The sequence below is a fragment of the Prionailurus viverrinus genome, chromosome C1 (assembly GCF_022837055.1).
Source record: "Prionailurus viverrinus isolate Anna chromosome C1, UM_Priviv_1.0, whole genome shotgun sequence".
Lineage (NCBI taxonomy): Eukaryota > Metazoa > Chordata > Mammalia > Carnivora > Felidae > Prionailurus > Prionailurus viverrinus.
Genome location: NC_062568.1, coordinates 200258406 through 200271844, shown reverse-complemented (window position 1 = coordinate 200271844; position 13439 = coordinate 200258406). Strand labels below are relative to the sequence as shown.

Below are 13439 nucleotides of genomic sequence, written 5' to 3'. Positions count from 1 at the left end.
CTCTCCACTTGGCGCCTCATCGTGTGCCCCCTCCCGAACTCCCCTCCAGTTTGCTCCGTAGCCCCACCTCACACCATATAACCCCTCTCCACCTTCCTGGGCCGTTGCCCCTTCACCTGGTGTGCCTGTCCCTGTCTTCCCGCCTGATCCCTGGTGGCGGTCTGTTCTCACCGACGACGCCCATCCAGTCTCCGCTCCTCCAGGTCCCTTGCCGAGTCCTCCCGCCCACCGTACCTCGTCCTCCGGACCCCTCTCGGGCCTGACGTCCTCGCTCTCCACCCCCCTCGCCCCCATGGTCCCAGAGCCCGGCCCCGCCAACAACAGCACCCCGGACTGGGGGTCGCGGCCGCCTTCGGACCCCGCAGGCAGCGGCTGGGTGGCGGCCGCGCTGTGTGTCGTCATCGCGCTGACGGCGGCGGCCAACTCGTTGCTCATCGCGCTCATCTGCACGCAGCCCGCGCTGCGCAACACGTCCAACTTTTTCCTGGTGTCGCTCTTCACCTCGGACCTGATGGTGGGGCTGGTGGTGATGCCGCCGGCCATGCTGAACGCGCTGTACGGGCGCTGGGTGCTGGCACGCGGCCTCTGCCTGCTCTGGGCCGCCTTCGACGTGATGTGCTGCAGCGCCTCTATCCTCAACCTCTGCCTCATCAGCCTGGACCGCTACCTGCTCATCCTCTCGCCGCTGAGCTACAAGCTGCGCATGACGCCCCCGCGCGCCCTGGCGCTTGTCCTGGGCGCCTGGAGCCTGGCCGCGCTCGCTTCGTTCCTGCCCCTGCTGCTGGGCTGGCACCAGCTGGGCCGCGCGCGGGCCCCTGCCCCGGGCCAGTGCCGCCTGCTGGCCAGCCTGCCCTTCGTCCTCGTGGCCTCGGGCCTCACCTTCTTCCTGCCCTCGGGCGCCATCTGCTTCACCTACTGCAGGATCTTGCTGGCCGCCCGCAAGCAGGCGGTGCAGGTGGCCTCCCTCACCACCGGCATGGCCGGCCAGGCCTTGGCGACGCTGCAGGTACCCGGGGTGTGCAGGGAGAGCTGGGCTTGGGGGGATGGAGGGGAATGAGCAGCCACTGGGTACCCACCGGGCAGCGTGCACTTGGTGGCCATTTCCAGCTCCCACCCCTCTTCTGTGCTCTAGACTCAGTGCTGTCTCTAGGACAGCTCCATCAGCATGTGGGGCAGGCTTCTCGAAGGTTCTATGTGCAAAAAGGGAATTCAGGGGGTCCCAGCCCTCCCTCCCTACTCCTCTCCCGTCTTTCCCATCATGGCAAATGGCAACATCGTGGCATCACCCGACAGAAAGTTAGGAATAATTTTTCTTCCTCATGCTCATGGGATTCATTCGCAAGGCCTGTTGGTGCTGCCCTCCTAAAGCTGTGCCACCTGTAATGCCACCCTCCCCATCTAGGCCACCAGTGCTTCTTACTTGGAGGCCTTTTCTGGTCTCCCACTGGCTTCTGCTGCCTCCACTCCAGGCCCACTCCTGTCTATTCCCTGCATAGGAGCCACAACAATTTACAGAACGAAAGAGATCCCATCATTCCTTTTTTTTTATTGTTTATTTATTTATTTTGAGACAGAGAGAGAGACAGAGAGAGAGAGAGAGTGTGTGTGTGCTCACACACACTAGGGGACGAGGCAGAGAGAGTGAAGAAAGAGAGGAAAGAGAGAGAGAATCCGAGGCAGGCTCCGCTCCGTTGGCACAGAGCCTGACGCGGGGTTTCGATCCTACGAACCATGAGGTTATGACCTGAGCCGAAACCAAGAATCAGAGGCTTAACCGACTGAGCCACTCAGGCGCCCCATCACTCTTAAGAGAAAAGAGGAGACCCATGTCAGGATCTGGCCTCGGAATCGGGTGCTGACAGCCTCTCTCGCTTCATCTCCTCCCCTTGCCCTCTCTCTGCACCAGCACGTTGGCCTTTCCATGCTCCTGGAAGGCATCAGATGGACTTCTGTGTCCAGGACTTTGCACTGCTCTTCCCCCTGCCTGGAACGCTCTTCCCCTGGGGCTGCCCTGCCCGACTGCTTTTCAGCTCACAGGTCACCTCTTCCCAGAGTCTGTCCCTGCCCACCCTGTCTTCAGACCCATCTGTGTTCCCTCACTCTGTTATTCTCTATCCTGACCACAGGTTGATCTGTTGACTTGTTCATTGTCAATCTCCTCTACTACAATGTAAGCTCCATGAGGGCTGGGAACATCTGGGTAGGTTTTGATCCCCACTGTACATAGTACGTGCTTACTAATTACTCGTGAGTGGTAAGGGCCTGCAGTGTCTGGAGTAGACTGGCCGCTCTTGTCACTCAGGCCAGTTGGCACTGGAGTCTCAGTGCCTATTGTCCTAAACCCCTGACGAGTGGGGGTTTAGGTTGACCAGGCCTGAACCCCAGAGAGTTAGGTCACAGGCTCCGAGGAAAGTCCTGAGTGGGCCCTCCAATCTTTTTTTTAAAATTTATTTATTTTGAGGGTGGGGGGGGAGCGGGGCAAAGAGAGAGGGAGAGAGAGAGAATGCCAAGCAGGCTCTGCATTGTGAGTGCAGAGCCTGATGTGGGGCTCGAACTCACCAACTGTGAGATCATGACCTGAGCTGAACCGACTGAGCCCCCCAGGCACCCCATCAGCTCTCCAGTCTTGATCCATCTCCAGGTGCAGGAGGCTCCTGCAGGATCGAGGGGCGGTGCCTGGAGGTTTGGGTGGTTGGGTGCTGAAAGGAAGTTCCACAGAACAGCTTGCCTGTCCCACGCCAGCAGTGTGGCTGGCCCATAAACCGGGGGAACAGGCCTTGGGTGGACAGGAGGTCCTGGCAAAGCAGTCCTATTCCCTCCCTCTATCTGTGCTTGTTGGAGAACATTCTTGAATCTCAGTAGGTGGCTGTGACCCTGACTTGGTTCTCCAGTGGTAGGACGGCTGCCTTGGGCCATCCACACTCTCTCCCTGGGTTCTTGTAAAGGAGCGTTTCCCAAACTTCAGGCATCTGGAACCACCTTGGAATATCTACCTTCCTTCTTTCCACCCACCCGCACGCCTCAAGTGGCTGCCTCCCTATGTACTTAGCATTTTCTCTAGATCATTTCACTTATCTTTTTACTTCCATGCACTTGTTTAGAAAGGAAACTTCTTATCTCTTCTGGAAATGGAAACTCAGTACCTTTGCCATAAACGGAAGGAAGGCAATCACAAAGACAGCTTCAGTGAGCGGCAGGAACCCCAGCAGTGTTATTGAAGTCCAGCTTGGCGTGATTGGAGTGGCCGAGCCCCCAGGCCCGCTTTCTCTCGGGTGTTAGCGGGATGTTAAAGGCACAGCGGCACGAACACGAGACTTTCTCTGGACGTGACCAGAAGAGCTGGGAGGATGCTGGACAAGCCTCATGTTCTCTGTGATTCAGTTATTTTATGGGTCCATTTACCATCTAGGGTCATCTTCCACTTTTGTGCTTTGGGAGGTTCTGCTGTAGTGGTGACTAAGGATGTGACGAGCTGGCTGGTCTTGGGGAGCTTGGGGTGGGACTGGGCTGGATTCTCCATTCCGACGGTGCTTATGACCCATTTTTCTTTCCATGAAGCCAATCGGCTGGCACCAGGATTGCACCTGAGACTGTGGCCTCAGGACCTGGGCAGGAATCCCCCCGGGGTGCTGACAGCTGCAGCCCCATGGTCTTTGAGCACTCACTATGTGCCGGGCACTGAGCTAAACTCATCCTCCAAACACCCCCCCGGGCAAGGACCACCATCATCCCGTTGGACAGATGGGGAGACTGAGGTTCAGAGAGAGAGGAGGTGTCAGACCCCACCACTGACCTTGCTTCCAGAACCACTCAGCTCCTCGGCAAGCCTCCTCCATGCCTGTTTTCCTCATTTCCAGGACACTTGCCTGCGTTTGGGGAATTTGTTTCTGGACTATTGCCTCTAGTCCGTCTTTCTGGGTCACCACCCCTTTCCTCCCACCCAAGCTGACCTGCCTCAGAGACCGAGCTTTCAGCGGGCAGTGGGGGGCTCTCAGTGCCAGCAGGAGCTGATGAGAATGAACAAAACTCGGGGTGCACTGGACCCCTTTCCTCCTGTCCTCAGCCTCGCTTAGCCCTTAGCTCCCTCCCTTCCCCAGTCCAGCTGCTAGCTTCCCCACGAGGGAGGGGTGGGGGACATGTGTTTCTGAGGCCCCAGCTCCTCTGGGGTTGAGGACATGGTACCTGAGCGGGCTTGAGCATTTTACTCTCTCCCGCTACCTCCCACCTCTACCTAGTTATTTGAACGAGGTTTTCTGAAGCCACTGGTTAGCTTGGTGGTTTCAGCTGCTGTCCCTGCGGCCGTGAGGAAGGGGTCCCACTTACAGCTGAGGCAGGGATTGGGCTGGGGGGTGAAGAGGGGCGTGGGAAGAGTGGTGTCAGAGTGAGTGAGTGAGTGAGATGCTTGGAGGGCAGGGGGAGAGAGAGAGAGATCTGTGCCAGGGTGGGCTGGTGCCCATCCTCGGGAGGGACCCACATGGGAGCTCAGCGATGGAGAGCAGCCGGAGAGAAGGAGGTCTGCCTGAGACTTTGCCTTCCCAGCTGTCTCAGCGCCAGGACCTGTGCCTCTGGTCTGGAGCCCTTTCCCGTCTTCCTCGGCACATCTTTCTCCCCTTCTCCCACCCCTCTCCCCAGATCCACCTCGCCCCCTTCTCTGCCTTCCTTCTACATCTCCCCATCTTCCTCTCCCCCGTCTCTCCCATCGGCTTCTCCCCCTCTCCTCCTCCGCCCTCACCCAACTCTGCACCACTTTGTCTCAGTGATCTGCCTTCCCTTCCATCGCTGTCCTTCCTCCTCCTCAGAAGAGGCTGTGATCACAGAAATATCTCGGGGGCGGAGGAGGGGGCTGAGCTGGGGAAGGGTTGCAGAGGAGCAGTGCTGAGCATGGCAGCCTCGGCTGCTGCTGGGAACAAGGTGGCCCGGAGCAGCCAGAGCTGGTGCAGGTGCTTGTACATCCGGCTGGTCAGGGGTTCGGGTCCTGCCTCCTTCCCATCGCTGCTGATGGCTTTGGACCAGGTCATTCACCTCCCTCTACCCCAGAGTGATGCCATGTATCACATGAGGCTGTTTGAAGAATCAGTGAGATAATATATATAAACCTGGAACATGCTGGGTCCCCAACCAGTGGTAGCTTCCCCCCTTTCCTCTTGGTGGTAAGATATATGGTTCCAGAGAAGTTATCCCTTCAAGCCTTTCTAGGGGAAATCCCCACGATTGCCATCAATAGCAGCCACATCACCATAATCAGAGCGTCGAGATGGACTCTAATAACAGAGAAGATAGCTGACTCTTACATGGTGCTTACTATGTGCCAGGTGCTGTTCAAGGGACTTTATGCATATTATCTCAGTTAATCCTGACTACAATCCTACGAAGTAGATGCCATTACAATTGCCATTTTACAGATGAGAAAGCTGAGGCTCAGAGAGGTGAAATACCTTGCTTGAGGTCACACAGCCAGTGAGTAACAGAGCCATGATTTGAATCCAGACGATTCTGGCTCCACAGTCTGTCTGAGAACCCTTACGCTAGGAGTAGGTGATTGTGGAAAATTTAAATCACACAAGGGAATACATCAATACGCTTTAAAATAAAAATTCAGGAGGTGCCTGGCTGGCTCAGTGGGTAGAGCATGCGGCTTTTGATCTTGGGGTCACTAGTTCAGGCCCCACATTGGGGGTAGAGGTTACTTAAAAAAATAAAAAAAATAATAAATAAAAGTCTAGCCATAGGGAGAAAATGTAAGACCCTCTCAAGTTCCACCCAATCACCTTCCATTCCCAGGGACACTCTTATCAATTTAAGATATGTCTTTCCACTCCTTTTTCTTTGTGCGTCCATATTTGTTGATGCACCCAAAGGGACCTAGTGCTTTGTTTTGTGTATTTCTTCAGCCATGGAATCACGTCGTCCCTGTTATTTTGCAACTTGCTGTTATCACTTAATATCGATATTACGTCTTGGAGATCTTTTCATTTGATCGATTATGTTCTTTTAATCATCTGTGTCATAGTCCATAGTGGGGATGTACCATGGTTTACTTAACCACTCTCTTTCCGTGCACGTTTAGGCTGTTTCCAGTTTTTTTCCTGTGTTGTGATACACATTTCTGTATATGCAACGTGTACAGACATGTGTATAGGTATTTTTTTTTAGTGTTTACTTATTTTTGAGAGAGAGAGAGAGAGTGCGAGTGGGGGAGGGCAGAGAGGGAGACAGAGAATTCAAAGCAGGCTCCACACTGTCAGTGCAGAGCCCAATGCGGGGCTCGAACCCACGAAACATGAGATCATAACCTGAGCCAAACTCAAGAGTCAGACCTCTACCGACTGAGCCACCCAGGCGCATTTATTGAACACAGGAGCCTGTAGGTGGAATTGCCTCCTGGCAGCCTGCGCTCTGGCGGTGACACGCATATCCGAGGGACAGGCAAACAACAGATCACGGCCATGAGGGGCCATGAGGTGGTTACAGGGCAGAGAAGTGGGCAGGGTGAAGCTGGCATCAGCTAGACCTCAGGGTGAGGCTGGTGGTTGCCACTGGCTTCTGCTTCATGAGGGCTTCTGGCTGACAGTGGTGGGGGTTTCTGGAAGCCCCCAAATGGAGGCAGTGCGGTGAGTGGAAGAAGTGCAATTTCTGGAGCTAGAAAGGACTTTGAATCCCTGACGCAACACTTATCTGCTGTGTGACTTCTGGCAAGTTGTTTTGCCTCTCTGGACGTCACCTGCAAAATGGAGATAATAATGCCTACCTTGTGTAAAGATTAAATGGCATGATGAATATCAGATGCCGACACATAGTAAGTGGGTTGTAGTGTGGGCTATAAATGTGGGTTATAGTGCTGACTGGGGGTCACTTGGAGTGCTTCGCTTTGAGACCTTGTACTGGGACAATGTGACCTGGGAAAGGTCCCTTGTCCTCTCTGAGCGTTGCCCTTTTGTCTGTGTTTTTGGGTCAACTCTTTGGAGAGAAGAAAAGAAAGAAAAACCCAGGGTTTCCCCAGGAAGATTCCTAGAGAGGGAATCTGAGGCCGTCTTTAATTCCTTTTCTGGAGCTCCCTCTCTGATGATTGCCCCCAAATATCTCCCCATTATCTCAGTTCCCCAGTGCCATAGAGCTCTGACAAGATCAAGGCTGTCTCTTGCTCCGTCCAGGTCACCAGAGGTCAGGGGGGGATACTTGTATGAGTGGTCCCTCTGAGAATGGTGGCTCCCTCCTCCCCTATTGGCTATCCCCACTGTTGGAAGCAATTTGAAGGCAAGGCAGATCTCTGGGGGAAGCAGGAGTCTCTCCTCCAAGTTGACCATGGTGGGTCCACAGAAGCCATACAGAGTCTACTCTGGAAGGGAGAAAGTGAGAAGAGGAAAGAGAAAAGCAGATCCTTTTTTCCTCCCTTGCTACATACAGCATGGTGAGTCAGAGCATTTGTCCTGACATCTGTGCTGCTTCGGGGAGCCTGAGTTGCTGGCAGAAAGACAGGGTTTCTGAGGGTGCTCAAGATTTCCCCAGCCTCCAACACATGCCACTGAACCAACATCAGGGCTACCATGTACTTAGCACTTACTCTATGTCAGGCACTGTGCATGCATTTATTATCCACAGCCTCACAATGACTCCACAGCTGAGTATTGTTTTTCCCATTTTACAGATGTGGAAACAGAGACTGTCTCAAGATCACAGAGCGAGTAAGTGGTAGAGGCATGACTTGAAGCCAGATCACTTGTCTTTACAAACCCAGCTCTTGCCTCCGCACAGTGCTGCCCCACCAAGACAGAGGGGAGAGATCAAGTGCTTCTCATAGGCTGCTCCTTGTGAATTTGTTTCTGGTGGTCATATAACCAGATTTCACCTGGATAAACATACTGATAAGCTCCCTGGTGGGAGTTACAGTGTGCTTCATCTCCGACTTCCTGCCCACTGTCATTCTAGAATAGGACTCCTTGATTCTATAGAAAGAGAATATATACCTGGGGTTTCAGCACCATGGACAGGACCCCAAGACTGGCTACCCTGAGGAGGCTGGGAGAGAAGACACGGATGGAAGAGGGCCCCTGTGCCTGAGAGCGGGGTGGGGGTTTGGCTTTGGTGCTCCCCAGGACTGACATGTCTTCTTGGCTTTGCCTCCTCCGCCCCCTTTCCATCTGTGGAGGTTGCCTGGGAATCTGGTTCCCTTCCTGCCTCCTTCTGACTCTTTCATCACCCCATACCCAACCCACCTCTTGCTGCCTCAAGAGCTAAGCTGAGCTCTCACGCAGTTTAGGAAATGTTAGAGGAATCCCTGGCTTTCAAAGGCCAGGCGTGTTCCCAGGCAGCACACGCAAACTTGGCACAGTTCAATTAATTGTGCACACCTCGGCACACCGGTATTTACTTAAATTGCAAATCTAGGTGGGTCTCACTTTGTGCAAAACTGGTGTATGAAAATCCAAATTGACTCTAACATGCAGTTCAGAGGGGGGCTTCATCTCCCAGCTTTCATGGGCCCCAGGGGTTTCATGGGTGGACCTCAAGGTGGTCTCTGAACCCACTGGAAATGTGGGATGTTTTTTTCCTTCTCTGTGTATGCATGCGTAAGAATTTATAAGCTTTTCGTTTTCTGGGAAAAGGTTTTGTAGATTTAATTGGATTCTCAATGAGCTCAGGAGGTTGAAAAAGTTAAGGGAATAGCTGGGCTAAAGGATCATCCAGTTCAAGGCTTTTAATATTTTGGGACTACTGGTCGCCAGTTTCCAAAGTCAAATTCTAACCTCCTCACGCCTGTGTCCCCTTCGATGGTTGCTGTGGGGCAGCTCCTTTTTCCTCCTTTTCTCCCCAAAATCCAGCTAAGTCAATGTTTGGGAATGAAGATGTCTGTCTGCCAGTCCACATTGTAATTTGGGTTATAAAATGCCAAGGTTAGTGGCATCCCTAGTAGTCTAAATTGATTTTATTGCAAACATTGCTCTGTGCACACGTTTTCAGAAAAGCACTTTAGCGTGAGGGTAATGGTGCAGGCAAGAGCATTACTCTCAAATATGAAGAGAATCTGTATATGAAGAAAGTGCCAGGCCTGGACAGCATCAGAACTTCTTTCGTCAAGTACCATTTATTTTTCTTTTCAAAAAATTTATTAATTAAAAAAATTTACATCTAGGTTTGTTAGCATATAGTGCAATAATGATTTCAGGAGTAGATTCCAGTGATTCACCCCCTACATATAACACCCGGTACTCATCCCAACAAGTGTCCTCCTTAACGCCCCTTGCCCAATTAGTCCATTCCCCCACCCAAAACCCCTCCAGCAACCCTCAGTTTGTTCTCTGTATTTGAGAGTCTCTTATGGTTTGTCCCCCTCCCTGTTTTTATATTATTTTTGCTTCCCTTCCCCTATGTTCATCTGTTTTGTTTCTTAAATTCCATGTATGAGTGAAGTCATAGCATATTTGTCTTTCTCTAATTTCACGTAGGATAATACACTCTAGTTCCATCCATGTTGTTGCAAATGGCAAGATTTCATTCTTTTTGATCGTTGAGTAATATTCGATGGTATATATATACCACATCTTCTTTATCCATTCATCTGTTGATGGACATTTGGGCTTCTTCCATACTTTGGCTATTGTCGATAGTGCTGCTATAAACATGGGGGTGCATGTGCCCCTTCGAAACAGCACACCTGCATCCCTTGGATAAATACCTAGTAGTGCAAATTGCTGGGTCATAGGGCAGTTCTATTTTAAGCTTTTTGAGGAATCTCCATACTGTTTTCCAGAGTGGCAGTACCAGTTTGCATTCCCACCAGCAATGCGAAAGGGTTCCTCTTTTGTCGCATCCTTGTCACCATCTGTTGTTGCCTGGTTGTTAATTTTAGCTATTCTCCCAGGTGTGAGGTGGTATCTCATTGTGGTTTTAATTTCTATTTTCCTGATGATGGGTGATATTGAGCATTTTTTCATGTGTCTGTTAGCCATCTGGATGTCTTCTTAGGAAAAAGTGTCTATTCATGTCTTTTGTCCATTTCTTCACTGGATTATTTGCTTTTTGGGTGTTGAGTTTGATAAGTTCTTTATAGGTTTGAATGCTAACTCTTTATCTGATATCATTTGCATATATCTTTTCCCATTCCGTTGGTTGCCTTTTAGCTTTGCTGATTGTTTCCTTCGCTGTGCAGAAGCTTTTTATTTTGATGAGGTCCCAGTAGTTCATTTTTGCTTTTGTTTCCCTTGCCTCTGGAGACGTGTTGAGTAAGAACTTGCTGCAACCAAGATCAAAGAGGTTTTTGCCTGCTTTCTCCTCGAGGATGTGGATGGCTTCCTGTCTTACATTTAGGTCTCTCATCCATTTTGAGTTTATTTTTGTGTATGGTGTAAGAAAGTGGTCCAGGTTCATTCTTCTGCATGTTGCTGTCCAGTTTTCCCAACACCACTTGCTGAAGACACTGTCTTTATTCCATTGGATGTTCTTTCCTGCTTTGTCAAAGATTAGTTGGCCATATGTTTGCAGGTCCATATCTGGGTTCTCTATTCTGTTCCATTGATCTGAGTGTCTGTTCTTGTGCCAGTACCATACTGTCTTGATGATTACAGCTTTGTAGTATAGCTTGAAGTCCAGGATTGTGATGCCTCCTGCTTTGGTTTTCTTTCTCAGGATTGCTTTGGCTATTTGGGGTCTTTTCTGGTTCCGTACACATTTTAGGATTGTTTGTTCTAGCTCTGTGAAGAATGCTGGTGTTATTTTGATGGGGATTGCCGTCAAGTACTGTTTAATTGGAACTAATTCTTGTACGCCAAAGGCTTTGTGTGGTGCTGGGGCTCACAGTCATGTGTGTCGACTGAGTGTTGTCCTTTGTGGGGTGAGCAGGGTGGTCTTCTGAACTGTCTGATTTGTGTTTGGGGCAGTGTTTCTCTGTTTACTGTGCTTCCTAGAGGTCCTTGTGTCAGGGTCAGGGCTCAGTGCAGGGCCAGGATCAGGGCTCAGTCTATTGCTGAGCTCAGGCCACAGTCTGGGGCTAAGGTTGGGCTCAGTCCAGTCCAGAGATGAGGCTCAGTTTGGGACCTTGGTTATGTAGGTCTCAATCTATAGTAGTTATCAGGGCTCAGCCTGGGACCAGGAGCAGGGCTTGGTTTACTGCCAATGTCAGGGCTTGGTCTAGAGCCGGGATCAAGGTTTACTCTGGAGTCAGGGTCAGGTCTACAACTGGGGAATCTATGACCACAGGGCTCATTCAAGGATCAGGAGGGCTCCGTGTATCGCTCGTACTAGGGCTCAGTCTAGAATTAGGATCGAAGCTTCATCTGTGCCTGGGGTCAGCGTCGAACTGGAGGTCTTCTCTCAGGTATCTTATGTATGTGGCCTTCTGTTTCACAGGTGCCCAGGACCCCACGCCCAGGGATGGAGTTGGCTGATAGCAGGCGTCTGACCACCAAGCACAGCAGGAAGGCCTTAAAGGCCAGTCTGACACTGGGCATCCTGCTGGGCATGTTCTTTGTGACCTGGCTGCCCTTCTTTGTGGCCAACATAGCCCAGGTAATGCCACCACAGGGCGCAGGTGAGTCCAGGCTTTGCTGGGGAGGCCCCGAACCACACACCCCAGCCCAGACGTGGGGATGGAGGAGGGTGGGCTGCCTCTCATGGCATTTGTGTTTGTGTGTGCCTGTCCCATCCACGCTGGGTGGGGTGGTCTGTGAGCCTGCTCCGGGACCAAGCATGACATACCCCATCTCTCCAGGCTGTGTGCGACTGCGTCTCCCCAGGCCTCTTCGATGCCCTCACGTGGCTGGGTTACTGTAACAGCACCATGAACCCCATCATCTACCCACTCTTCATGCGGGACTTCAAGCGGGCCCTGAGTAGGTTCCTGCCGTGTCCCCGCTGCCCCCGGGAACGCCGGGCCAGCCTGGCCTCACCCTCCATGCGTACCTCTCACAGCGGCCCCCGGCCGGGCCTGAGCCTGCAGCACGTGTTGCCACTGTCCTTGCCACCTGACTCCAATTCTGACTCGGGCTCAGGCTCCGGTGGTTCATCGGGCCTGCAGCACACGGCCCAGCCACTGCTGCGTAGAGAGGTGCCCCGGGACCCCCCGCCCTCTGCCAGGGTTGCTGCTGTGGTCAATTTCTTCGACATCGATCCGGTGGAACCCAAGCTGCAGCTGCATCCACTTGGTGCTCCCACGAACTGACCTGGGCTTGGAGCTGGTCAGTGGGGAGCTGAACCGGATGGGACCAAGTGCCCAAGGCCTTGAACTGGCTCTGGGCTAAGGCTGGAGGCTGCAGGTCTCCTGGGAGCCCTCTGAGTTCCGGTGGGGTGCATCGAGCCAGCCCCCACTGCCCACTCCCTGGGATAAAAACTGGCTCAGATACTGTTTTCTCCAGGATGCTCCATTGCTGAGTGTTACCCGTGGATGTGTGTGGAGGTGGCTGGGGGACTGTGGCAGAGGGGAAAAGGACCTCTTAGTTCAGGTTGGGGGAACACAGCCATCTCCTTTGACATTCTAGGAGACTGTAGGGAAGGGATGCCTCTGTCTGCAGAGGTAGATTAGTGTTGAGCTGAATCCCTCACTCCTCAAAAAGTGTAATCTGTGGGCCACCAGCATTAGCGTCACCTCCCTGCCATTTGTTACAAATGCACACCTGTACCCACGCCCCCACCCAAGACCTGCTGAGTCAGAATCTGCATGTTAGCGAGAGCCGCGGGGTGAACTGTGTGCACATTACAGTCTGAGATGTGCTGGCTGGGATGATCGTTAGCCCTGAGGATGATTTGCCGTTCAGTCTGGCCACTGCCTTCAGGATGCACAGAAAAACACCTGCCCCGGGTGTCAGGAAGGCATACGTTTGAATCTCTGCTCCACTACTCCTAGCTCTTACACGAGTTCTGTAACCTCTCTGAGCCTGATGTTCCGTGTGCAAAGTGGGGTAACAATGCCTGCCTCCTAAGGTGTCAGAATTAGGACAGCATGTGTGGAACAGAACACGCAGAACCCGCAGGTGGTGCTGCTGTAGGTGGTACCTGCTGTTGTTAGAACTCCTGGCCCAGACCCCACCACCTGACTATGGCTCCCCGACTTCTAGCTCTGGATGCTGAGTGGGGCTCCCGTGTCCACTCCCAGGCTGCGGCCCTACCTCTCCTGGGGGCCAAGTGGGTGCAGGTGGTTTCTTGCTCAACACCAGGAATAGGTTTCCCTTCATCTTGGACTTCCTTGGACCTAGAAGGGAGCCAACTGATGGGGGACAGGCCAGCCCATTGTCCCACCTCCTTCTGGCATTCCCTGGGTCAGTGAGGGAAACAGTGGTGGCCCCTCAGTTCAGCAGAGTGGAAGAGCCATCGCTGGTGTGGGTTACTGCCCTCGGGCAGGTAGGTGGACCCTGGCACAGGAGCCTGGGTTGCCTTTGAGGCGGGGGGACTCTTGGTCTCCACAGTTCACCTGCCGTAAGTTCTTTTTCAGTCAGAGGCCTCCCCAGTTT

The 13439-nt window shown here is 52.6% G+C and overlaps 1 protein-coding gene across 1 annotated transcript; it reads left to right on the top strand.

Moving 5' to 3' along the window:
- Positions 1-292: 292 nt before the first annotated feature.
- On the top strand, positions 293-12154 carry HTR6 (5-hydroxytryptamine receptor 6). Its single transcript, XM_047870699.1, has 3 exons — positions 293-1006; positions 11344-11502; positions 11705-12154. Exons 1-3 carry the CDS (start codon positions 293-295, stop codon positions 12152-12154), a joined length of 1323 nt encoding a protein of 440 aa, XP_047726655.1.
- The last annotated feature ends 1285 nt before the right edge of the window (positions 12155-13439 follow it).

Coding starts and splice junctions, on each gene's coding strand:
- HTR6 (XM_047870699.1), top strand. CDS start 293: ATGGTCCCAGAGCCCGGCCCCGCCAACAACAGCACCCCGGACTGGGGG. Junction 1,007..11,343: donor AGGCCTTGGCGACGCTGCAG/GTACCCGGGGTG, acceptor TCTGTTTCACAG/GTGCCCAGGACCCCACGCCC. Junction 11,503..11,704: donor TTGTGGCCAACATAGCCCAG/GTAATGCCACCA, acceptor CCATCTCTCCAG/GCTGTGTGCGACTGCGTCTC.